This window comes from Cupressus sempervirens, chromosome 11 (assembly GCF_028749045.1).
Source record: "Cupressus sempervirens isolate cs-2001-9-10 chromosome 11, ASM2874904v1, whole genome shotgun sequence".
NCBI lineage: Eukaryota > Viridiplantae > Streptophyta > Pinopsida > Cupressales > Cupressaceae > Cupressus > Cupressus sempervirens.
In genome coordinates this window covers 236,823,220-236,849,729 of record NC_143128.1, presented here as the reverse complement: position 1 = coordinate 236,849,729, position 26,510 = coordinate 236,823,220, and the positions used below count along the sequence as shown (strand labels likewise).

At 37.5% G+C, this 26,510-nt stretch overlaps 1 protein-coding gene across 2 annotated transcripts in view; it reads left to right on the top strand.

The window, feature by feature from the left end:
* Positions 1–9,377: 9,377 nt before the first annotated feature.
* Positions 9,378–26,510, top strand: part of VPS11 (vacuolar protein sorting 11) — a 32,088-nt gene continuing 14,955 nt past the window's right edge. The window contains exons 1-2 of one of the 2 annotated variants that reach the window (XM_089811605.1): positions 9,378–9,890; positions 10,011–10,361. In XM_089811605.1, coding sequence (XP_089667731.1) covers positions 10,143–10,361 — 219 coding nt within the window. In that variant the 5' untranslated portion in view covers positions 9,378–9,890; positions 10,011–10,142. Of the gene's footprint in view, positions 10,362–26,510 lie in introns of both variants that reach the window. The other variant, XM_089811604.1, reaches the window with a different exon arrangement.

Below are 26,510 nucleotides of genomic sequence, written 5' to 3'. Positions count from 1 at the left end.
TCATGTAATGGGTCGAAGGGGGTCATAGGTCAAACTATAACCCCATTTGACCCATATGAACAATTCTAATATGTCCCTAGGGGTCCTAGGACACCTAGGGACATATGTCATCATGTAATTTGTCGAAGGGGGTCATAGGGGTCATAGTTCAACCTATGACCCCCTTGAACCCATAAGAATGATTCTAATATGTCTTTAGGGGTCCTAGGACCGCTAGGGACATATTTCATCATTTAAAGGGTCAAAGGGGGTCATAGGACAACCTATGACCCCCTTTGACCCATAAGAACGATTCTAATATGTCCCTAGGGGTCCTAGGACCACTAGGTACATATGTCATCATTTAATGGGTTGAAGGGGGTCATAGGTCAACCTATGACAACCTTTGACCCATATGAAGCGTTCTAATATGTCCCTAAAGGTCTTAGGACTCCTAAGGACATATGTCATTATGTAATGTGTCAAAGTGGGTCATAAGTCAACCTATGACCCCCTTACACCTATAAGAACGATTCTAATATATCTCTAGGACATATGTCATCATCTAATGGGTCAAAGGGGGTCATAGGTCACCCTATTAGCCCCTTTAACCCATAAGAACTATTCTAATATGTCCCTAGGGGTTCTAGGACCCCTAGGGACATATGTCGTCATGTAATGTGTCCAAGGGGGTCATAGGTCAAGCTATGACCCCCTTTGACCCATAAGAATGATTCTAATAAGTCCCTAGGACCCCTAGGGACATAAATCCCTAGGACCCCCTTTGACCCATATATATGATTCTAATATGTCCCTAGGGATCCTAGGACCCCTGGGGACATATGTCATCATGTAATAGGTCGAACGGGGTCATAGGTCAACCTATGACCCCTTTTAACCCATATGAATGATTCTAATATGTCCCGAGGGATCCTAGAACCCCTGGGGACATATGTTGTCATCTAATGGGTCGAAGATTCTAATATGTCCCTAAGGGTCCTAGGACCCCTAGGGATAAATGTTGTCATTTAATGGGTCGAAGGGGGTCATAAGTCAACCTATGACCCCCTTTGACCCATATGAAGCATTCTAATATGTCCCTAGGGGTCCTAGGACCCCTAGGGACATATGTCGTCATGTAACGGATCAGAGGGGGTTATAGGTCAACTTATGACCCCCTTTGACCCATAAGAACGATTTTAATATGTCCTTAGGGGTCCTAGGACCCCTAACTATATATGTCATCATTTAATGGGTTGAAGGGGGTCATAGGTCAACCTATGACACCCTTTGACCCATATGAAGCATTCTAATATGTCCCTAGGTGTCCTAGGACCCCTAGGGACATATGTCATCATGTAATGTGTCGAAGTGGGTCATAAGTCAACCTATGACCTCCTTTGACCCATAAGAATGATTCTAATATGTCCCTAGGGGTCCTAGAACCCCTAGGGACATATGTCATCATGTAATGGGTCGAAGGGGGTCATAGGTCAACCTATGACCCCCTTTGACCCATATGAATGAATCTAATATGTTCCTAGGGGTCCTAGGACCCCTATGGACATATGTCATCATGTAATATGTCGAAGGGTGTCATAGGTTAACATATGACCCCCTTTGAGCCATAAGAATGATTCTAATATGTCCCTAGGGGTCCTAGGACCCTAGGGAGATATGTCATCATTTAATGGGTCGAAGGAGGTCATAGATCAACCTATGACCCCCTTTGACCCATATGAAGCATTCTAATATGTCCCTAGGGTTCCTAGGACCCCTATGGACATATGTCGTTACGTAATGGGTCGAAGGGGGTCATAGGTCACCCTTTGACCCCTTTTAACCTATTAAAAAGATTCTAATATGTCCCTTGGGGTCTTAGGACCCCTAGGGACATATGTCATCATGTAATGGGTCGAAGGGGATCATAGGTCAACCTATGACCCCCTTTGACCCATAAGAACGATTCTAATATGTCCCTAGGGGTCCTATAATCCCTAGGGATATATGTCATCATTTAATGGGTCGAAGGGGGTCATAGGTCAACCTATGACCCTCTTTGACCCATAAGAACGATTCTAATATGTCCCTAGGGGTCCTAGGACACCTAGGGACATATGTCATCATTTAATGAGTCAAATGGGGTCATACGTCACTCTATAACCCCCTTTGATCCATAAGAATGATTCTAATATGTCCCTAGGGCTCCTAGGACCCCTAGGGACATATATCATCATGTAATAGGTCGAAGGGGGTCATAGGTCAACCTATGACCCCCTTTGACCCATAAGAATGATTCTAATATGTCCCTAGGGGTCCTAGGACCCCTAGGGATATATGTTGTCATTTAATGGGTCGAAGGGGGTCATAGGTCAACCTATGACACCCTTTGACCCATATGAAGCATTCTAATATGTCCCTAGGTGTCCTAGGATCCCTAAGGACATATGTCATCATGTAATGGTTTGAAGGGGGTCATAGGTCACCCTATGACCCCCTTTGACCCATAAGAACAATTCTAATATGTCCCTAGGGGTCCTAGGACCCCTAGGGACATATCTTGTCATTTAATGGGTAAAAGGGGGTCATAGGTCATCATATGACCCCGTTTGACCCATATGAAGCATTCTAATATGTCCCTAAGGGTCTTAGGACCCCTAGGGACATATGTCATCATGTAATGTGTCGAAGGTGGTCATAGGTCAACCTATGACTCCCTTTGACCCATATGAACGATTCTAATATGTCCCTAGGGGTCCTAAGACCCCTAAGAACATATGTCATCATTTAATGGGTTGAAGGGGGTCATAGGTCAACCTATGACCCCCTTTGATCCATATGAACGATTTTAATATGTCCCTACGGGTCCTAGGACCCCTAGGGACATATGTCGTCATATAATGGGTTGAAGGGGGTCATAGGTCAACCTATGACCCCCTTAGACCCATATGAAAGATTCTAATATGTCCCTAGGGGTCCTAGGACCCCTAGGGACTATGTCATCATGTAATGGGTCATGAACAATTCTAAGACGTTCCTAGGGGTCCCAGGACCCCTAGGGAAATATGTCATCATGTAATTGGTCAAAGGGGTTCATAGGTCAACCTATGACCCCCTTTGACTCATAAGAATGACTCTAATATGTCCCTAGGAGCCCTAGGGACATATGTCATCATTTAATTGTTCAAAGGGGGTCATAGGTCAACCTATGACCCACTTTGACCCATATGAACGAATCTAATATGTTCCTAGGGGTCCTAGGACCCCTAGGGACATACGTCATCATGTAATATGTCGAAGGGGGTCAGAGGTTAACCTGTGACCCCCTTTGAGCCATAAAAATGATTCTAATATGTCCTTAGGGGTCCTAGGACCCCTAGGGAGATATGTCATCATTTGATGGGTTGAAGGGGGTCATATGTCAACCTATGACCCTCTTTGACCCATATGAAGAATTCTAATATGTCCCTAGGGGTCCTAGGACCCCTATGGACATATGTCATCAGGTAATGGGTCGAAGGGGGTCATAGGTCACCCTATGACCCCCTTTGACTGATTAGAAGGATTCTAATATGTCCCTAGGGGTCTTAGGACCCCTAGGGACATATGTAGTCATGTAATGGGTCGAAGGGGGTGATAGGTCAACCTATGACCCCCTTTGACCCATAAGAATGATTCTAATATGTCCTTAGGGGTCCTAGCACCCCTAAGGACAAATGTCATCATTTAATGGGTTGAAGGGGGTCATAGGTCAACCTATGACCCCCGTTGATCCATAAGAACAGTTCTAATATGTCCCTAGGGGTCCTAGGACCGGTAGGGACATATGTTTTCATTTAATGGGTCAAAGGGGGTCATTGGTAAACCTATGACCCCCTTTGACCCATATGAACGATTCTAATATGTCTTGAGGGATCCTAGGACCCCTGGGGACATATGTCATCATGTAATGGATCGAACGGGGTCATAGGTCAATCTATGACCCCCTTTAACCCATATGAATGATTCTAATATGTCCCTAGGGATCCTAGGACCCCTGGGGACATATGTCATCATGTAATGGGTTGAAGATTCTAATATGTCCCTAGGGGTCCTAGGACCCCTAGGGATATATGTTGTCATTTAATGGGTTGAAGGGGGTCATAGGTCAACCTATGACCCCCTTTGACCCATATGAAACATTCTAATATGTCCCTAGGACCCCTAGGGACATATGCCGTCATGTAATGGGTCAGAGGGGGTTATAGGTCAACCTATGACCCCCTTTGACCCATAAGAACGATTGTAATATGTCCCTACGGGTCCTAGGACCCCTAGCTATATATGTCATCATTTAATGGGTCAAAGGGGGTCATAGGTTAACCTATGACACCGTTTGACCCATATGAAGCATTCTAATATGTCCCTAAGTGTCCTAGGACCCCTAGGGACATATGTTGTCATGTAATGTGTCGAAGAGGGTCATATATCAACCTATGACCCCCTTTGACCCATAAGAACGATTCTAATATGTCCCTAGGGGTCCTAGGACCCCTAGGGACATATGTCGTCATCTAACGGGTCGAAGGGTGTCATAGGTCACCCTATGAGCCCCTTTGACCCATAAGAATGATTCTAATATGTCCCTAGGGGTCCTAGGACCCCTAGATACATATGTCATCATTTAATGGGTCAAAGAGGGTCATAGGTCAACCTATGACCCACTTTGACCTATATGAAGCATTCTAATATGTCCCTAGGTGTCGTAGGACCCCTAGGGACATATGTCATCATGTAATGTGTTGAAGGGGGTCATAGTTCACCCTATGACCCCCTTCAAACCATATGAAAGATTCTAATATGTCCCTAGGGGTCTTAGGACCCTTAGGGACATATGTCATCGTGGAATGTGTCGAAGGGGGTCATATGTCACCCTATGATCCCCTTCGACCCATATGAATGATTCTAATATGTCCCTAGGGGTCTTAGGACCCCTAAGGACATATGCCATCTTGGAATGTGTTGAAGGTGGTCATTGGTCACCCTATGACCCCCTTCGACCCATATGAATGATTCTAATATGTCCCTAAGGGTCCTAGGACCCCTAGGAACAAATGTCGTATTGTAATATGTCGAAAGGGTTCATAGGTCATCTTGTGACCCCCTACGACCCATATAAACTATTCCAATATGTCTCTAGGGGTCGTAGGATCCCTTAGGGACATATGTCGTCATGGAATGTGTCGAAAGGGGTCATAGGTCATCTTGTCAGCCCTTTTGACCCATATAAATGACTCCACTAGAAATAATATAGTAAAAATAATAATAATATAGTATAACAATCATATATATATATATATATATATATATATATATATATAGATTATAATAATAATAACATAATATATTATATATTATAATTTACATATGATAATAATAATAATAATATATTATAGATTATAATTTATATATGAGAATAATAATAATATGTATTAATAACATATATATAATATATTATGTTATTATATTTAATAAAAATATAGTAAAAATACTAATAATATATTATAATAATATATATTATATTTTTAGATAATAATAATAATAATAATAACATAATATATTATTATATATTAATAGATTATATATTATATCTTTACATTATGTTATATATATATATATATAATATAATATTATATTATTATATAATAGTTATGTTATTATGTTATATATTTATAGATTATATATTATATCTTTACATATTTCATAACTCAAATTAGTTATATCACTTACAAATTTGTTTTTCCCTCTAATTTTTGTGCCTTTTCCCTCCAATTTTATGTCGTCGATATCGGATATCGGATCTCAGATCGGATATCCGATATGAGATCCGATATCCGATCTCAAATCGGATATCCGATAAGGCTTGGGCCTTACTTTCCAGGTTTGGTACCCGGATAGGTGAAAAAAAGTCAGAGCGGATTTTGAAGCGCTTTTAGACGTGTTCAAACTCTATTTTTTTCACATTGCCACTTTTTGGCACACCATGATCCTGCACATACCCTGATGTATAATATAATGCCTTTTCAAATATTATTCAATATTCTTAAATTTGAAATCCAACTACGTATAAATATCTAATAACTCACTTTGGATCTGAAAGCATGTATCCCATCAATGTGCTTGAAAGTTGAAAGACATGCGGTAGTTTGGTAGATCGATGGGACTAAGCTAGGGAAACATCTAGAAACCACCATCTATGTAACTCGACAAACACTACATCTGGTTGTTTTCTTAATTTCTCGATTATGTAGTTCAAATATACTCCTCCTTAGGACAAGGATCTTGAAAAATAGACATACAACAAAAGATAAAATAAAATCAATATTTTGTTGATTACTTACAAATGTCTCGGTTGACATGTACACAAAATCTAGATAGATTAGGTTGTTACCTTAACTTTTTGGCTGTCCAATTCAAACACCTTCCTTGCCTATGCCAAATATCTTTTATATTAGGATACATCAAAAGATAAAGCACATTTTTGGGGGGGTGTTTGTATATATTCCATCTTCCTATACTATTTGATAAAATGCCTAGAGAATAAAGTCATCTAATGAGATGCTATGTTTGTATGATATTTACAAAATGGATGTATCACAAAGGCTTTGCAAGCTCTCAACCAAATACTAACGACATATGATATGGAGTATTGGTTATTCATGGTTAATTTTTTTATTGTTTTTTTGTGTGTATGTGGAAGAAAATGCATATCCTACAATTATTACATAATATGGAAAAGCATTTTTTTTAATGATTATTTTAATTTGTTTTATTAATTGACATTGAGGCCTAGAGGTATGTTAGTGCAGAGAAGAGATGATGGAGCTGCTATAGCTAGCCCTATGATTAAAGTCAAGGTATCCCATAGATCATACCAGCATGAAATCTTCATTCCAACTCAGGCTACTTTTGGTATTTGTTCTATCCATCTCCTCTACCATGTGATTAATGAATTGGATATTGGGTATTCAATTGGCTTTGATGACATGCTCGATTGTAAGTTTGTTTTCAAGTGTATTTTTTTCCTTTGTTGATAGGACTTGCTATTCGAGATGAATCAAGCATAATGGGATTGTTAACTGCTCGCTTGGTTCATTGGGAAAGAATATCTGGAGCTTGAATGACTCTCTGATGAGAAAATTATAAAGGGAGTTTCGAATACTTTGGTGAGCTTAGGAGTAAGAGACAAAGACGAGGGCAGCAGAAGAGAGGCGTCACTGACGTGAACAACAATGAGGGTTGTATATAAGAGTTCACGGTGAAAGAAAAGATAAGTGGAGTTTTATGTGGTGCATTGACAAGCAGTTGGCGATTCCATCCCCTCTTTTGAGGCTTGTACAATTATGTGGCAGTCGGTCTAAGCAAGAAAAGAGATATAAATATAGATAGATAGGGAGATAGAAAGGAAAGGATACAAATATATAAAGACATAGATAGTGATAAATAGAAAGGAAGGGGTACAAACATATATAGAGATAGTGAGATAGAGAGTTAGGTATATAAGGGGATTTAGAGAGGGATATTTATAGAAATAGATAAAGATACAAACATATAGAAAGAGGATAGAGACAAAGAAATAGAGATGATGAGAAGAGGAGATCTAGAGATGGGAGGTGGAGATATACAAGAGATAGAGGGGAGGAAAGAGAAAGAGAAAGAAAAAGAGTGAAATATAGATATATATGGGAAGACCATAAATATGCATGATAAGATAAAGAGAGAGATAATGTGTTATAGTAGAAATGAATATGGGACATATAAAGTTAATAAGATATGTATAGAGAAGAGGGTGGGGATAGATAGTGAGATGTAGTTAGAGTGAATATGTGACATGTAAAATTAATAACATATAGCTGGAGAGGGAGAGGGAGAGGGACAAGGAGAGCGAGAGATAAATATAGAGGTAGAGAGGGTGAGAATGAGAGATAAAAAAATGTGTTAGAAACAAGTAATAGAGAGACGAAGAGTAGGATAGATAGATATACATAGAGATAGGATATATATGTAAAGAGAGGGGGTGAGGAGGGGTAAGGAGATAGCGATAAAGGAGGGAGATAGAAAGGATACATATGTAGGAAAGGGGGTGAGATCAAGAGGTAAGGATATAGAAACAAAGGAGGGAGAAAGAAAGCCTACATATGTAGGAAGAGGGGGTGAGGAGAGGTAAGGAGATAGACACAAAGCAGGGAGAGAAAATATGTGTATGGAGGGAGAGAGGGTGAGGAAAGGTAAGGAGATACAAACAAGGGAGGGAGATAGATTGGAAGAAAGAAGTAAACATAGTTATGAAAATAATACTATTAGATTTGTACAAGTCAACTTGATACAATTTCTTGATGGTGGTTCATTGAGTATGATTTGAAACATTATTTGAGGCAAATAAAATTTGAATAGTTGAATCCAAAGCCTATTGTAATTAATATAGATTGTAGAATCTAATGTCTTGATATAAATTAAATTAATACTATATAGAAAATATTTATAGAGGAGACATGAGAATGAGAGAGAGAGAGAGAGAGAGAGAGAGAGAGTAGGGAAAATAAAGAGGGGGTGATGTAGAGGGAAGAGAAGGAGAGAGTAAGGAGATAAATAGAGGTGTGGAGATGGAGACTGACACACACACACACACACACACACACACACACATAGAATGAGGAGAGATGGATGGATATAGAGAGGGATATATGTCTAGATAGATATAGAGTGAGAGGATAGAAGAAAAATGGATAAAGAGTTAGAGATCCATCAAGAGGTAAAGATAGTAAGATAAATAGGGAGATAGAAAGGGATACATGGAGAGAGAGAGATAGATAGGAAGAGATATAAATAGTGAAATATATTGATAGAGAGATAACAAGGATAAGTAAAGGGATATTAGAAAATAGAAAGGGCGAGATATATAAAGGGAGAGAGGAGAGATAGTGAGATAAAAATGGAGAGAGTGAAATGGAGGGAGATTGATAGAGAAATAGGGATATAGAGAGAGAGGAGGAAATATATAGGGAGAGATAAGGATAGAAAGAGGGCAAGGTGTAGAAGGAAGAGTAAGAGAGATATATAGTAAGGATATCTAGAGAAAGGTATGGAGAGTCCTCCACATTAATATTTGCCACTTTCACTCTCTCGCCTAATTATCAAAGTGCTTTTTGATTACCAAACATGTTGTATTAAATATGAAGAACAAATAAAATATCTCGTTTGTATTAGTTAAACAAAAAAATTTACACCAAAATACAGGGTACCTATTGCACACTAAGGTGCAATTCCTAGTTTTAAATTCATTTGTTTCACATATATAGGTGAAATGTTGCTCACTTATTTCTCCAACTATATAACCTACTAGGCAGACGTGATTTTTTAATGTCACAATTCCCATCTAATCGAGGAACAATCGTTCTCACAGTCATTCCCGAGTGTGGAAGTGCCCTAGATGCGGTGCGCTATGCTTCCTCTGTCCTTGCATATGGAATAGAATTTGGATCCGGGTGCGTTGCATATGACTCTCCAATGGTTTCTATGAAGGGTACACGGTGATGCAATTTAGTGGCTTTCGAACCTGCGAGTAGACAAACAATAAATTTTGGGCTTTGGACTTCCCCAGTTGCCTACTTAAACACCGAGCCTCCTCACATCCAGCTTTTTAGAGAAAGCGTATTTACCACAACGTGCACTTTAAATTGTGCCCAGACATTGCGTGGCAATTTTTAAGAAACTCTAACGGCTAGCCAACCTTGAATGGTCGTCCATACCTCTGCAACGCTACGGACCGTACATCTAGAAAGTTAGCCCAAGCATCTCATATAAGGGAAAGCCTTCGGCGTAATTAGTTGTTACTCGTGAGCAAAGCACCGTACAGAGGCCAAGATTATCGAGTAAGTGAAAACGCAGTTTAATGCTCTCTTTACTCTAATAGATCGATTAATTCATGTAATCTTGAAAGATGACTGACGATCGAGTCACATCCGTAACGTTCCTCGCAAAAACTGTTGCAGATTAAGGTTTTTCTTTTGAAATTCTAACGACAGAAAGGCGTCCAGGAATTGAGATAGAAAATTGCGTCTGTGGATAAAATATTTTCGAAATTTCGATCTCAAAAGGCATCTTGGAAAGGGTAGGAAAAAAAAATGTATCAGTGGAGGAAGTTTCAGTTTTTTGAAGAGAAGGCAACGGGATCTTCTGTTGCAGAGGAGTTGAAGGAAAATGTGGAGTGCTGTTCGAGTGGCCGCGGGCGCATGGTGGTCGGAGCCGGTGATGGAATGGTACACGTGCTTGATCGTGGTTTAAAGCTCAATTTCAGCTTTCAGGCTCACACCACTAGTGTTCTTTTCATTCAGCAGCTCAAGGTATAGTTCAATTTCGTATTTTCTTTAAATTTGCTTAGTTTTGAGGTGGTTTTGATCACTTTTTATGTTTTTTTAAAATAAATTTAGTTTATCAATTTGGACTTTAAAGAATTTAAGGTCATTTCGTGAGTTTAATAACTTAATAAAAAGTAAATAGGTTTAGGTGCAGGGCAGCTTATTTAATTTTGATCGATATGCAGTGCAACTTATTACTGTGTTTGAATTTGTTCATTTTTAGGGTAATTTTAATTTTCTCCCGATTATAGCAAGCTTTAGTTGCAGTACGACTTTTACTATGTCTGAAGATGTTCCTGATTATAAAATTTGTAGGTTTTAGACCGTATGCATTACATAACAACCTCTCCATATGTCCACTGGAATTACCAAATTTCTTTTTTTCTGGATTGGTAATGTCCTGGAGCTGCTATTGACATGGAGCTCGAGTAGACTCTAGCTCAAGATCTACCAAATGAGAGGCTTGCAACTAACCACTACGCTGACAGATGTGCCCTGAATATCAACTGCCTTTTTGTATTGAGAAAGCAATTTTTTTATTAGATATAAGGTGTGTTTGAAATGATTACATATTGACTGTTTCAAGAGATATGTCCACTATCAGATTTTACATCAGATCTCATAATCATTCTTATCTAATACAAAAAAAACTACTATGAAACCAGCTGAAAGAGTGCATCAAGCTATACATAGATACAAAGCAAAAAAAGTGTGATACTGCTGCAACTAGAATATTCAAGAAATCACCCTTGTTTCTGTCATTGTCTCTTCTTTCTATCCAGGCAATCCATCCTGTGTGGCCATCCATCCATATTAACATTTTATCATCTTGGATCCTTTGAGCGTATGGGTGAACAATACTTTCTGCAACAAGGACAGCTGGTGGATCTGCAACAGGGACAGCTGGTGGATCAGCTGCTACAGGAGGCACAGCTGCAATGTTACCACTATGGCTGGGACTTCATTGTGCTTTTTGTGCCTTGCACTCTGTTAAAAGTGCTAGCGTTGGTCAGCCTGGAAACAATGTGGTCAAATCTGACAATCCTTCCATCAGTGATCTGACTGATCACTCCTTAACAAGTATGATGCAGGTTGTTATCTCTTGCAATTAGATCTAGTATTGATCAATCTGATTTTGTTAAATCAAACTAAACACTAAATGAGACTTCTGTTATAGTTAAACAACTAGTTCTTAATGTGCCTCTTGGATACAAATGTGATTGAACCATCATGTGTCCTTGTTGGAATAGACATGTCCATTCATCCTTAGTTCAGTATATATTCGATGGAGAATGCAAGATGAATAACCATTGAAAACTAAAAATTGTTATCTCTGCATTCGATATCAGTTAGAGGTCAAATAGCATGTTCAGAAATTCTTGATCAAGTTTGAATATAATCATAGCAGTGAGATCGCTGATCTCTACCTGTCATACAAGAAAGATATCAGAAGTCTGAAAATAAAGTACAGTCTGATACTAAGTTTATTAGAGCATTTACATGGTGTCAGAGTCAAGTTAGGAAGATCAAAAGTAAACTTGAGAAATCAAACTACCTGTGTTGATAAAGTTCTGTCACATTTTCACTATTAAAATGACACATCCAATCAGATTTGAAGATCGCCTTGAGGGAGCCAACAACTTCATAGTGTGGAAATTAAGAATCATGGTGATATTAGATGAGCACAAAGTAGATTCTTATGTAAAATATAAAAGGACAGAACCTGAGGATGAGTCAGAAAAATCCCTATGGATTGAAAATAACAAGAAAGCTATGAAACTAATAGTGGATTCCGTGAGAGATCACATAGTACCAATACTGGCAAAGCAGACAATTGCATACCTCATGTTAAAATCTTTGGAGAGCACTTTTGAGATAAATAATACAAGCAGAACCCTTGCACTCAAAACAAAGCTGAATCACATAAGAATGAATAAAGGAGAATCTGTGACTGCCTACTTCATGAGAATAATATAATTGAGGGATCAACTATCTAACATTGGGTATGAGATAGAAAGCAAAGAATTATCCCTTATAGTGGATTACCAAATTCATGGGAATCATTCAAACAAGGCATAAGTGCAAGGTCAAAACTCCTAAAGTAGACTGCCTAAAGTCTGACTGTCTACAAGAAGAAGCGAGGCAGTTACCAAAAGGAATCAAACAAAAATCCATAAACGAGGATCTTGATGTTCTGAATGCTAAATATCATAACAAAGGAAAGAAGAACTTGAAAAGGAAGAAAAGCTTTCATGGAAAGGGCAAGGAAAGGAGATATACTTCACAAGGCCAACGTTTTATATGTGATGGATATGGACATTATGCTGCCAGATGCCCAGATAGACTTAAGAAACAAACATCCTATGTTAAGGTCAGGAATACAAATACAAAAGAAGATCTTGAGAAGTTTCTATTCTATTCAACACTATCAAATCATGTATCTAATAAAGTCAATGCTTGGGTAATTGATAGTGGGTCTTCTAGACATATGACCGGATTTCGAGAACATCTAGATACTATGGTTGAAGACATTCAGGAAGAGATAACTGCCAGAGATGACTCTGCACATCCTCTAAAAGGAGTGGGGACTTGTAACATCAAATTAGATTATGGTATCACTATCCAACTTCAATATGTATTATTTGTACCATGAATTAAAAGAAACTTAGTATCTATATCTGCCCTAGAAGATAATGGATATAGAGTCACTTTCATGAGTGGAAAAGTCTTAGCATAGCCCAAGAATGGTACCTTTAAGAAGGATAAAACAATACATGTAAGACATGGATATCTATACAAATTCTGTACTGAGTCAAAACAAGCACTCATTCATGAAACCCATGGCTCAAATGAAATCTGGCATAGAAGATTAGGACATATATATTTTCGAGCTCTAAAATCTATGGAAAAATTAGTAACAAGACTTCCGAAACTAAACGCAATCCATAATGGAACATGTAAGGGGTGTGCATTAGGGAACTATTTGTTCAGAGCTACCCATTTCAGAACTACCCAACAACCCTGCAGATTTGGGTGATATGTAAAAGTTGAAGAGACGGTTAATTTGAAGATAATCTTTAACGAGGTTTGAGTGAGCACAATAAGGGGCAACTACTCTTTGCAGGCATCCTCAAGTCAAAGGTGGGCAACCTCTTGTATCACATTTTTTTTCTCAATTAGCAAATTCTGTTTGGTGCATTGTTATATTGGCTTAGTTTTAACAGGAATTTGATAGAACAACTAGGGAAATATCCTAGATCCAGCCTTTCATAGTCCAAGCATTGGGCAACATTTGAAAGTGGCTGCTAAGGAAACTTTTCAGCAATTCACCAATCTGGGCAGAGTAGATATTCCTTTTGTCTCCAGGATAAAGGCCATCTTTTAACATAAATAATATCCACAAAGTTATCTATGCTGCAAGCAGATATTTTAGCTTTAGTTGCTTGTGAATCGAGCACCTAGGAATGTTTTAGTTTTGGTTTTACCATGAAAAATTAATGCTTGGATTAGGCGGCTTCAGTTACTTTTTCTTAAGGTAGAGCAATTCTGTAAGCTGTATAAGATAATATATTGCTTTTAGTCAAACTAAAGAGTCCACTGGTTAACCTTAGACTTTTTTCCATTGATTGAACCATTTGTTGTGGGAGAACTCTTTAGAGCTGGTTAAGTGGGTCAGTCCTCTCGGTTCTCCTCCAAGAGCCTAAAAGCTTCATTATTTAACCTGCTTCCATCATTGCAGTTCTTTCCATTTCCTCTCCTTGATTTATGACGGAGCATGAATCTAAAGGTCCTTAATACCTCAACTTCATTTTTTAGGAAAGTTATATTTCCTTCTCATGAGCTATCTATCACATCCTCATCTATAAACAACTTATGGTCAAGTTCCTTGGCCAAATAGCCAAGTCCCCATGGTTAGTCTAGCCTTTATTTCTGGTGGTGAGATGGCATGGTCATGTTATATCAATGCTTATCATTTCAGCCGAGGAATGTGGATTGTCGTTAAACTCCAAGTTGGGATCAAAATTTAACATTAGACTCTCAATAAAGAAGCCAAATGTCAGTTTTGACCCTTATACACCCAATGCATTCTTGTGCTAGTGGGGGAAGAATTTGCAACATTGATAGTCTGACATGGTGTTCTCTAAGCTGAACATGAGTTCAACTCTTGTAATCTATTAGCCAACCCATTCAAGAATGACCATCTTAATTAGGCAGAAAGAAAAGGTATCAATAAATAAACCTTCCTTATATTTGTTTATCTGTTGAAAGTGGGCTTTATGTTGTTTACTAATTATCCATTCTTATATTGGTTCCCAAAATGTTCTTGAAACAAGATCATTTCAAAGAAAGTTTCAAGTCTCCAAATATCAAGAAGATAGTAAGAGCATATGGGTGGGGATTATCGAGGCTCGGTCAGTGACTAATTTGTGGAGCATTAAAGGTGGTCATAGAAGACTTAGGGAATGGCTTAATAGTGAGAAGCCTCAGAATATTTTGATCATGCTAGTTGATGTTGGCTTGGAGATGTTAATCTTAAAGATTTGTGTGATATGGTTAGAGATATATCTTTTACCCTGTAAAATATCTATTTTTACAAGATAAACCTTGATTCAAATCCTACAACCACAACCAATGATATATCGTATATACATATGTACTTTTCAATTATTAGGGTTAGATGGGAATATGTAATTATCTCAAATCAATAAAATAGGCCATATCTATACTACCATATAGTATTTAATCATAATGGAGTTTGGAGGAGGAAGCATGATAGGTCTGTCCAAAACCATCCCTGCACTATACCCAAGAGTGGACACTCGCCCTTTTGGCTTTAGTGATAGGCATCCAGTTGGGGTCCTCTACCTTGGGGTGTTTGTATATGCTTTCCCTATTCATGCGTCATCCCTTTAAGTCAATTGCCAATCATCATAGAGTTGGGAGTAGATCGCAGTAGGGGGCCTTGTAATCCACCTATCAAAGTCTAAGGGCAGACACTCATCCTCTTGGCCCTGGTGGTAGGCACATTGGACATCTGCTCTGTTGGCCTACTTAGATGACGATCTTATAACTGCTTCCCTTCTTTACATCTCCTTCCCTTCCCGATATGATTTCTTGTAAGGTTACAAACAGATTTATTATCACGTGTATATATGTGTGAGTGATGGTATAAAGAGATTATATTGTAAATGCTAATTTATAGTAGATAGGCTAAAAATATGCCACAAAGATAGTTATAAATGATATTAGCTGTTTCGTATAATAAAATTGAATTTGATCTATTATCTTTATAGGTATGCTTTCTTGATTCCCAATTGATGTTTGAATGATTTCTTTTGATTTGATGATTTGATAAATTAATGAATGATGATTGACCGAATGTGGAAACCATAGAGTGATGAATGATGATTGAGTGCATGCTGATTTGATGTATTGGTAAGTGACATAGATAAGTGATCCTTAAATGCTTTGAATGGTTTCTTCTTTATATGTTATAAACTTATAGGTGAATGTGTTGCCGAGTTTTCATTGTTGCCTTTTAGAATAATATATTATTCCACAAATTGATCTACCTTGGATGTCCTCATCAAATGATATCTTCTCCCCCTTATATCTTCCAATATGAGGGAGACTTGTACCCTTTTACCATGTCTGCACCGTTGAGATGGGCACAACCTTCCATAATTAGAAAACTGCTGGTGGAATGATGCCTTTGTTTGGCTGTATATAGGAATTCCTCGAATTAGTGCTGAGGAAATTAGAGAGGTACAAATAAAAGGGTTTTGTTGTTTTCATTTTCTGATGATAGGAGCTTTTTATCACTCTGCTGATAGCTATTTTGGTATTTTCTTATCTCATCTGCATTTCACTTTTGATTTTGCTGTGCTCAATTTCTGTTTGATATTTGCTCATCTACACTGTATTTCTCCTGTTCTGCTATGTACAATTCTGTACTTGCATCTGTTGGGTTACTTTAATTTACAGCAACATAGGATATCTGCATAAGTTTTCAGAGCATTCAAAGATGCTGGATGTTCAGAATTTTTTGGACAGCCTTTTCTGTTATGGAGGACAATACTGGATAACTGAGATGATAGCTGTGGTTATGGCTATGAACATAGAAGTGCAGGTGTCATGTGATGTGACAGAATAATCAAATTCGAAGAATTATGAAAGGAAGAACTGAAAACAAACCTTTGTGAAAATTTGGAGTTTTACTTGGGAAATTTATGGTAGATGTCGAAGCAGTATGAGGTAAGCCATAAGAAATCACGATCAAAATAATGGTAAAGCAAATAAAAAGAAAGGCGGAGCAAAGTTATTTAACAGTTATGAAAAGAAGGGGCTTCTTCTGCAATACAATTGACTGTAAGAAAGCTCAGAAGGATAACAAGCTCACAAAGGTGATCAAGAACTTCAGAGAATGCCCAAGAAAAATATGGGGCCATTTCTGAAGTTTGTTTACTCAGGCAACAGCAATCTACCCTTGACTGAGCAAGTTGAACATATTCTAGAACTGGCTAGTGGGTTTAGATTCTAGAACACTGTACACCCATAAGCCCAAATAAGCATACAATACTGAATATTTGAACATGTAGTTTTCCCTTTTTGGAATTAATATAAAGGAGCTACCCACATCAGTAGCATTTCCCCAAAAGGACAAAACGACACTTGTGAAGAGGGTAAAGATCAGTGGGAACAGATACTGATCTTGTGAGGAAGAGCTGCTTTTAGAGAGGAAAGACAGAGTTTAGGACACCAAAGATATAATTATTAGAAGTTCTTACTAAAGGTTCCTTCCAAAACAGTTTAAGCAAAACTAAGAATGTATTGGAATTAGTCCACTCAGATTTATGTTGACCTATGTCAACTCCATCAGTGGGAGGGTCTTTATACTATGTAATTTTTGTGGATGACTTCTCCAGAAAGACTTGGATCTACTTCCTAAAATGCAGACAGTTAAAAGATATGCATAAGAAATTCAAAGAATTCAAGGCCCTAACAGAAAAATCATCTGGAAAGAAAATTAAAACCCTGAGAACTAACAATGGGAAAGAATTCACTTCCGAAATCTTTATTAGAGAATTTTGTATTAATATTGGGATTAAGAGGGAGTTCACTATACCCTATAATCCTCAACAAAATGGAGTAGGTGAGAGGAAAAATAGAACCATTGTGGAAGCTGCAAAGTCAATGATGTATGACCAAAATCTTGATACTTCATTTTGGGTAGAAGCATCAAGAACAATTGTCTACATACAAAATAGATGTCCTCATTTACATCTTGATAATAAAACACCAAAAGAGGCCTTTACCAGATAAAACCTGATATAAGCCATCTTAGGATATTTGGGTGTCCTGTATACACACATGTACCTAAAGAGAGGACAAAATTGGAACCTTCTGGGAGAAAAGTATTTTGTGGGTTACAGTGAAACTTCTAAAGGCTACAGGATATACTTTCTAGATCAAGACCAAATAGAATTAGTAGAGATGTCACCTTTGAGGAAGACATTGCCTTCAAAAGGTCTAGGAGCTCAAATCAATTAGAAATTCAAGACTCTCCAGAGAACATGGAGGAAGAACCAAATTTTGAGACTCGGAGGAAGCAACTAGAAGAAAACCCTAATGAAAACCATACTATTGAGATTTAGAGGGAGCAAAATTCTAATGTTAATAAGAGGAAACAACCACTTTGGGCTAGAAAGGTTGTTGAGGAAGCAGAAAACTTCATTGCACCAAAAGACACTTTTAGAGAGAGTAAGATGCCTAATGCATTATCAAACTACATGGCACCATTGCACGAGATTTCAAATTCAGAACCTACTAGTGTAACTGAAGCTCTTAAACACCAATTATGGAAAGATGCCATGACAGAAGAGTATCAGTCCATTCTAAAAAATGATAATGTGTGGGATATAGTACCAAGACCTAAAGGGAAATCCATTGTCTCCTCTAAATGGCTCTTCAAAATTTAACATGCTGGAAACGACAGTATAGAGAAACATAAGGCACGTTTTGTTGCAAGAGATTTCTCATAGGAGGGAATTGATTATGAAGAGACATTCACACCAGTTGCCAGATATACATCTGTTAGAGCCGTTATAACCATTGCTACAACAAAGGGCTGGAAGATACACCAAATGGATGTAAAGAGAACATTTTTGAATGAGACTATTGAAGAAGAAGTCTATCTAGAACAACCTGATGATTTTGTGATTCATGATGCAGCATCCCATGTATGCAAATTGAAGAAAGCCCTGTATGGACTTAAACAGGCTCCTAGAGCTTGGTACAAGATAATTGACAAATATCTTATAGGACTAGGTTTCTCCAAGAATGAAGTTGATCCAAATCTCTACTTTAAAGTTATTAAAGGTGACATGTTAATATTAATTCTATATGTTGATGACTTGCTGGTTACAGGAGAAGATCACCTAATTGCTCAATGCTAAAAGGACTTGGCTTTAGAATTTGATATGTAGGATTTGGGTCTACTACATTACTTTCTGGGAGTGGAAGTTTGGCAGAAACCTAACGATATCTTTCTAAATCAAGGTAAATATACTATTGACATTTTGAGAAGGTTTGGAATGCTAAACTGTAGACTTATGTCCACACCCATGGAAACAAACTTACACAAGTTGAGAGAAGTAGCAGTTGGATCTAGATTTGCAGATCCTACCCTCTATAGACAAATCATTGGATCCCTAATGTACTTGGTCAAGACATGACCTGACATTTGCTATGTTGTGAATGCCTTGAGTCATTTTATGTGTGAACCATATGAAATACACCTTGTTGTTGCTAAACATATTTTAAGGTACCTACAGGGTACTATTGGATATGGGCTCAAATTTAGGAATGTTGATCTACACTTACATGGATAGTCAGATTTAGATTGGGTTGGAAGTGTGACTGATCGAAAGAGTACATCTGGATGTTGTTTTAGTTTGGGATCTGCCATGATCTCTTTGATAAGAAGGAAGCAGTCTTTTGTGGCACAAAGTTCTATTGAAGCTGAATACATTGCAGTTGTATGGCTTCACAAATTGATTGTGGGACTTTTTAGAAAGTTCTTGAGACCTACTACTATTCATTGTGACAATCAAAGTTGCATCAAGCTCTCAGTTAATCCTATTTTCCATGATCGATCCAAGCATATAGAGATCCTTTATCACCACGTCAGGGGTATGGTTAAATTGAAAGCAATTCAGTTGGAATATGTTTGTACAAATGATCAAACATCAGACATCCTTAGCAAGCCTCTCTCCAAAGTTAGTGGAGCACCTCATAAAGAAACTGGTATGGTTGAAATGTAATTCATTGAGATCATGTCTCAAAATTTGTTCTTTTGAACTAATATTATATTTAAAAGTGTTTAATGTGTAAACTCTTTTGCCATATGTGGGACTTCATGACTTTATGGGTCTCACCTGTGTATATTACTGAAAGCTGACGATCTTTCTGGTAATGTACATTTGTATTCAACAATGTCCACTATCATGCTTACTTGATAGTTAATGTATGTCAGACTAATTGATGGATATCATGCTGACTTGATATCTATTGTAGATCAATTCCGTCTTAATGAGATAGTGTCAGTCAGCCTGGAAACAATGTGGTCAAATCTGACAATCCTTCCATCGGTGATCTGACTGTTCACTCCTTAAACAAGTATGATGCAGGTTGTTATCTCTTGCAATTAGATCTAGTATTGATCAATCTGATTTTGTTAAATCAAAGTAAACACGAAATGAGACTTGTGTTATAGTTAAACAACTAGTTCTTAATGTGCCTCTTGGATACAAAGGTGATTGAACCATCCTGTGTCCTTGTTGGAATAGACATGTCCATTCGTCCTTAGTTCAGTATATATTCGATGGAGAATGCAAGAGGAATAACCATTGAAAACTAAAAATTGTTATCTCTGCAGTCGATATCAGTTAGAGGTCAAGTACCATATTCAGAAATCCTTGATCAAGTTTGAATATAATCATAGCAGTGAGATCGCTGATCTCTACCTGTCATACAAGAAAGATATCAGAAGTCTGAAAAGAAAGTACAGTCCGATACTAATTTTATTAGAGCATTTACACCCTCTGCTCCCTAACCTCAGCCATGAAATTCTGCAAAGCAATTTCGAAGGGGAATGGATCTCTTTGCTGTAATCTGAGTCCAATTGTGCCCACAAGAGATTTCTTCCCTTAATTTTTTGACAGATCGATCATGTAATATATCTTCAAACTTCCTCCTTGAAAGCATTGTAGTGACTGTTACCTGAAAGTCAATGTCATGAAAGGTGAGTCTCCTCGGGACCCAGTCAAGGTTCTAGCCTTACCATTAAAACAATGTCATTCCTAATTTTTCAAATAGACCATATAATTTTGACTTATAGAATAGAGAATAAACGTTGAAATCTTTTTAAGGCCCAGTATATTGCCCCTTTTATGTTCTTCTGTAATGTAAAAAGTTTAGATGTCATGTGTTTGAAATTCCCCATTCACGTGTGGCCTTAAGGATTTCATCTTTAACTGTAGGAGGGTCCAAGGTGAGTAGCAATCCTCATATGTTTTCCAACAACCCTATGAATATATAAGTGAGTCTTTCGTTGGGTATTTCAGGAACCATAATGGATAACCTCTGGAATTCCATGATATAGTCTTCAAGACTTCCTCTTTGCCTCACCCTTGTTTACTCCTTAAAGTGCTTTTGGGGATGAGTTTTGTTAAATCTAGGAACCAGGAATATAAATTGCATAGAATGAAATACAAGAACTCAAATACAAGATTACACAGAGATTATCCTGGGGAAAGCCCTTCTCTTTGAGGGAGACAACCCAGCCCAGAAAAAATTGATGATGCCTTTATTCAGGTTCAATGAAAATTACAAAATCTTTCTTCTTATTGACATCACAGCTAGACAGTCAATAACATTGAGTTCAATTCAAACAAGACTAAAACAATTTCTGCTGAATGATCATACACTGATTGAGAAACAAATTAAATAGAAGAGACACAAAGATAGCAGATGACATACAATAACCAGATCCATGCAATCATATGGCTCACTTACAGAGCATATATATAAATGACTGCAAGACTATTATATATATAACTCTTTTCTCTGCAAAGTTCTTTTTTATGTACGCACATATCATACTTTTATCTGGTGTGATCTAAATTATGCATGGGAGAGAGAGATAGGATAATATGAAGTATCACAGCAAATACAAAATAGGAATGGCAGAAGACAAAACACTTTGCCAACACAAACTTCTCTGCTTTGCATAGGAAGATCAATTGACACTCATTATTAGTGTTGAGAATGATACATAACCAAGGAAAATAAAACTGCAGAAGACACCCCAACGGTGAAATGCCACCTGCTACAAATATGAAACAGCACAAATAATGAACCTCAGAAGACTGAAGAGTGCTGTCATGATGGCAACAGGTCAGCATTACATAGATGCCAAGAAGAAACCACACGGCACATAACTTTGCCAGAAAACAACAGACAGACAATGCTATGAAACATACGAAGCCACAAATGATGTACACAATCATAAATAAGAAAACACCAAGTCTCCAAGGATACACGATACTTTGCACAAGAAAAATGAGAACACAACAGGATCAAAGATAGGATAGAGACATTGCAAAACAATAGCTTCATGAAGAGGAACAGATATAACAACAATAGGGACCAAAAGAGAGCCAACGCTGAATATAACACAGGCATTGTTGCATCGTCAGAGATAATGATCTGTCTTGCAGCTACAATATTCAACAATCTTGACCAAATCTTTCAACGAGTCATCTTTTGAAACCATCATAGGTCTTTATACCTTTGTGACCTTGGTTGATTAGGCCATAGTGCCACCAATCATGTGCCACTCCTTCCAAGTGTAATATGGCAAATGTGATGGAATCTTTTTCTGTCACCGGGCAGAGATTGATGTATGTTTCTAGTTTTTGTAACAATGCCTGTGCTGTAATCTTTTCTGATCCATCATAGTTAGGGATGAATAGTTTTCCCATTTTAAATTGAAAATAATTAATAAGATTAAATAATCATAATATATTTACATTAACTCTCCTTTATAGCTGATCGATATTAGATAGCCAGTAATCTTAGGAACAGCATATTAATAACTTCATGGATTAAGTTATTAAACTAATCAACAATTGCCATCTGGCAACAATCAATTCACATACAGGAAGAATAACGTGTGCACCGTGTATCATAGAGACACTGGACCATGGAAGCATTGAATGACACAGGACAATTATACACAGTTCACAAATATCAATAGTCCAATAAGAATTCAGTATGATTAAAAAGAGTTGCAGAACTTGATAAAAGAGAAGCAAATCCCTTACGGCTTAACAAAAGATTGAAAATGCTTGTTCTAGTACAACACAAAAATCAATCCATCACCTCCTAGAGGCTCCATGGTATCAGAATCTTGGTAGGCATATGACTACTCATTTACAAAATATGGGAGATGAATCTATTGAGGATGCAACATGTGAAGGAAAGGAGATTCTTATGCATCCATGTTCATTGGGTGCAGAGGGGTGCAGTGTCTCTAATTCAAACCATGAGAATTAGCAGTACATTGGCTGTCCTTCCCCTGGATTACCCTAAGGGAAGAGGATGTCAGCATCATTGGGTAAATATTGGAGTCTTTGACTTGTTCTCAGCAAGTCTATTGGCACATTTTTAGGGTTTCAATATGGAGAATCAGACTAAAAGATGGAAAATCAAGAGCTGAGATTAATTTATCTCTTTGGGAGCTATTATAAAACTCTATCGAGCCCTTTTGGAGCTCATTATGTGATAAAATTTTTTCTTTATTGCTGCTGCTACTTGGCTCTCACTAATCAGATAAGTGTGTTTCGATGGAAAAATTCCGGCTTTGTGAAACACAAGTATATTGCAAATTCTAAGACTGCAAGTCTAAATCACATTGGAGGCCAATTAAAGGAAGATATCAGCATTGAAGATTTAAATTGGTGAACATCTACATCTGTTTACTGTCAAGTTCTGAGAACCTTTTGGGATGGCTATGAAGGAGCAACTAAATCAGTTTGTTTACTGGTGTTTTGGGGAGCCTAGTGCCTGTTTGAGGGGTGGCTAGGGTTTGATAAGTTTCACAAATAAATCTGAGATGTTCTTGTTCCTTAATCCCTCTATTTACCTATTTATAACTCAGGAAAACTAGGAGAAAATCAGACATGGTTTTCTGAAAATTCTGGGTTATGTTGTATGTCATGTCCCTCTTTAGCTCTGTCTAGCAGTGATATGAGAGTTAGCCTATTATGGAGTCTCATAGGCTGGCAGTGGTGATTAGGGACTCAGTTAGGGTTTTTAGTGTCCGGATTTGGTATTTTAGGCAATGGTAGATCAATTGAGAGTAGTTCCTTGATTTTAGGAGGAGATTCCTACCTTTCAGGAGGTTGTGACATTTTTCGGAGTTGAGGTTCTATGAGATCACCCTTGATCTCAATTTTAGGAGATTTAGGTGTGTTCCCTATTTTTACGAGTATCCCTAGATTTGAGGGTGAGACTGCTAGTTGGCCCAAGTTGTCCGACATCAGTCACAGGCAGGTGACAAACTCAGTTTCATGTTTTGGAGGTGTTTGGGTTGTTCCAATGGCTACTTGGGAAACATTTAATATATTTAAATATTCTCCTAAGCATTTTAATAATTTAAGTAAGGCTAAGTGTTTAGCCATTTTGGAGTAATAAGGAGTTTTTTGGCTCCATTTGGATCGATTTGCCTATGTGTGATAGCTTGTTAGAAAGGGCTCAGCCTTTACTATTTGATTATCACTTGTCAGGACTTATTTGATGCGTGGAGCTCTTTGTTATTAATAAAGTAATGATTTTTCTCTATTTGGATGCCCTTTATTGGGGAACTAATGTTATTTTTATAAAGTTCAAATAAAATCCACTTTAGGGTTCTTTTAGGGTTCGATTTGCCTTGGAGAAGGGGATATAAGGAGATGGTAACCTAAAGGTCAGTATCTTTTATCATTTTGTCAACCTATTTTGAACACCATTGCTCTGGAGGAGCATTCCTCACCTAGGATGCAAACCCTAGCGCTGAGAGCAAATTTCTTGGGATGTAGCCCTCAATAAGTTCAGATTCGAAGGTTCTCATGCATACAGTTTGATCAAGGCAGGAGATCGATTTCTAGTATTGTAGTTACACTTTGCAGGCAGTGGATTTTGAGGAAAGGCGGCCACTTTGGTTCAACGTGGCATTCCTTTATAGCAACTCACGTGAGGAATTCTAGAGTGTTTATTTGCAGCAGACTGGAGTTGTTTTATTGCAGCAAACTGGAGTTATTTTATTGCAGCAGCTAGGGCTTTATCATTTGAATTTGTTTGGCTGTAGCTGGATCCCATTTTCAGCTGGCGTCAACCTTGTTTGAAGCACATTTGTATTGATACTATTCTGAAATAAATTAGACTCTGCTGGTATGGTTTTAGAATCATTTCTAGATTAGTATGTATTGCTGCATATGATTTCTATCACTTCTATTTTATCAGTTACTGTTATTTATTTATTGTAATACCTATATTTTGAAAAATACAAAAAGAAACAACATTCTTCTGCAACTTCTGTCTAGCTCTATAAGATCAAAGAAGAATCTACAGGAAAATATAATTTATTTAGTTAAACATTATAGCAGCAGCAGAGCAAATATCCATTTGGGATATTTCATTGTAACTTATTTGATCTTAAGAGCACTTAGAGCTTTCTGTTTATGGTCCTAAATTTGTTCTCAAATCTGAGATGCAATAAGAATCTCTGAATCAGGTTCATTTCCAGATTTATGCCCTAGTTGCAGAGGTTTTTTTGTTATCAGGCTGTGCCCTAGTTTGCAGATCTTATTGTCACCTTTTTGATATCCCATATTGATGTAGGAGCATCTTGCATGGGAAATTATTGAAAAAAAAAAAAAAAAAAAAATTGCGGAGGAGAGAGAAAGTGACGAAAATTAGAGGAGAAATAATAAAAAAATAAAAAAAAGGGAAAAAGGAGAAAAGAAAGGAAAAGAGGATTTCTATTTTCGAGGTGCATAGGTGGCATAATAGAAAAAAAATAAAAATAAATGGTTGTCATTTCATTTATCAAGGTGTGTGGGTAGAATTCTAAAAAGTTATGAATATTGAAGAAAGTTGTGGATATTGTAGAAGGTTGTGGAAGTTGTAGAAGGTTGTGGAGGAATTCTAGAAGCTTGTGGATAAGTCATGCATGGGGTGGTAAGTGCCTATTTAAGCAAGGCATATGAGCATTTCTAATCAAGCTTGAGGAGAAGGTGGAAGCTCAAGGAGAAGCTTGAGAAGTGGAAGCTTGAGAAGGAGAAGCTTGGGAAGTAGAAGCTTTGGAAGGAAAGCTTGGAAAGGTGAAAGTTGTGGAAGGTGAAGCTTGGAAAGCTTGGAAGGCTTCAAAGTGTGAAAGAGAAGGAGGAAGTGAAGAGTGATTTTTCTTGACTCTGTGGACAGAGCGTACCTTCGTTAGTGGTATCAGAGCATATCTTCATCAGTGGTATCGGAACCGTATCTTCATCAAGTGGTATCAGAGCGGTATCTTCATCACATATGGGGATATTACATACCATCAAACCTCCTTGTGTTGCCTACAGGTAGGAATCCTTATTTCATCGGGTAAGAATTCAAGTGTTGGTCTTTTCTGTGAAAGCTATGGTTGATTTTGGACGCCTTTCTGCATCTCCTCAATTTGGTCTAAGTTTTCTTTCCCTATACAGACAACCATTTCTTTGATCTCATCATTAACATGAAATGCCACTACAAAGCATATTAGCATCACCCAAGAAATACCCAGGTTAATCATGGCTTGAGGCTGGACTGTGCCAATTTTTTCAACAGTGGGGAAAAACCTTGAAATTTTTCAAAATTAGCTGCACCTCTTTACCTTTACCTGTATTTCAATAAAAACAGTATTAAAAAGCTAAAACCTTTGTTTCAATTAAATCCTGGTTTTATAATTTTAATTGAAAATTTGAGTTATTGCCAACACTTACAAGTTCTTTGTTTATATATTAATATATTATGTTTGTTTCTAGCTCTAAATACACACCATATTTGCTATGA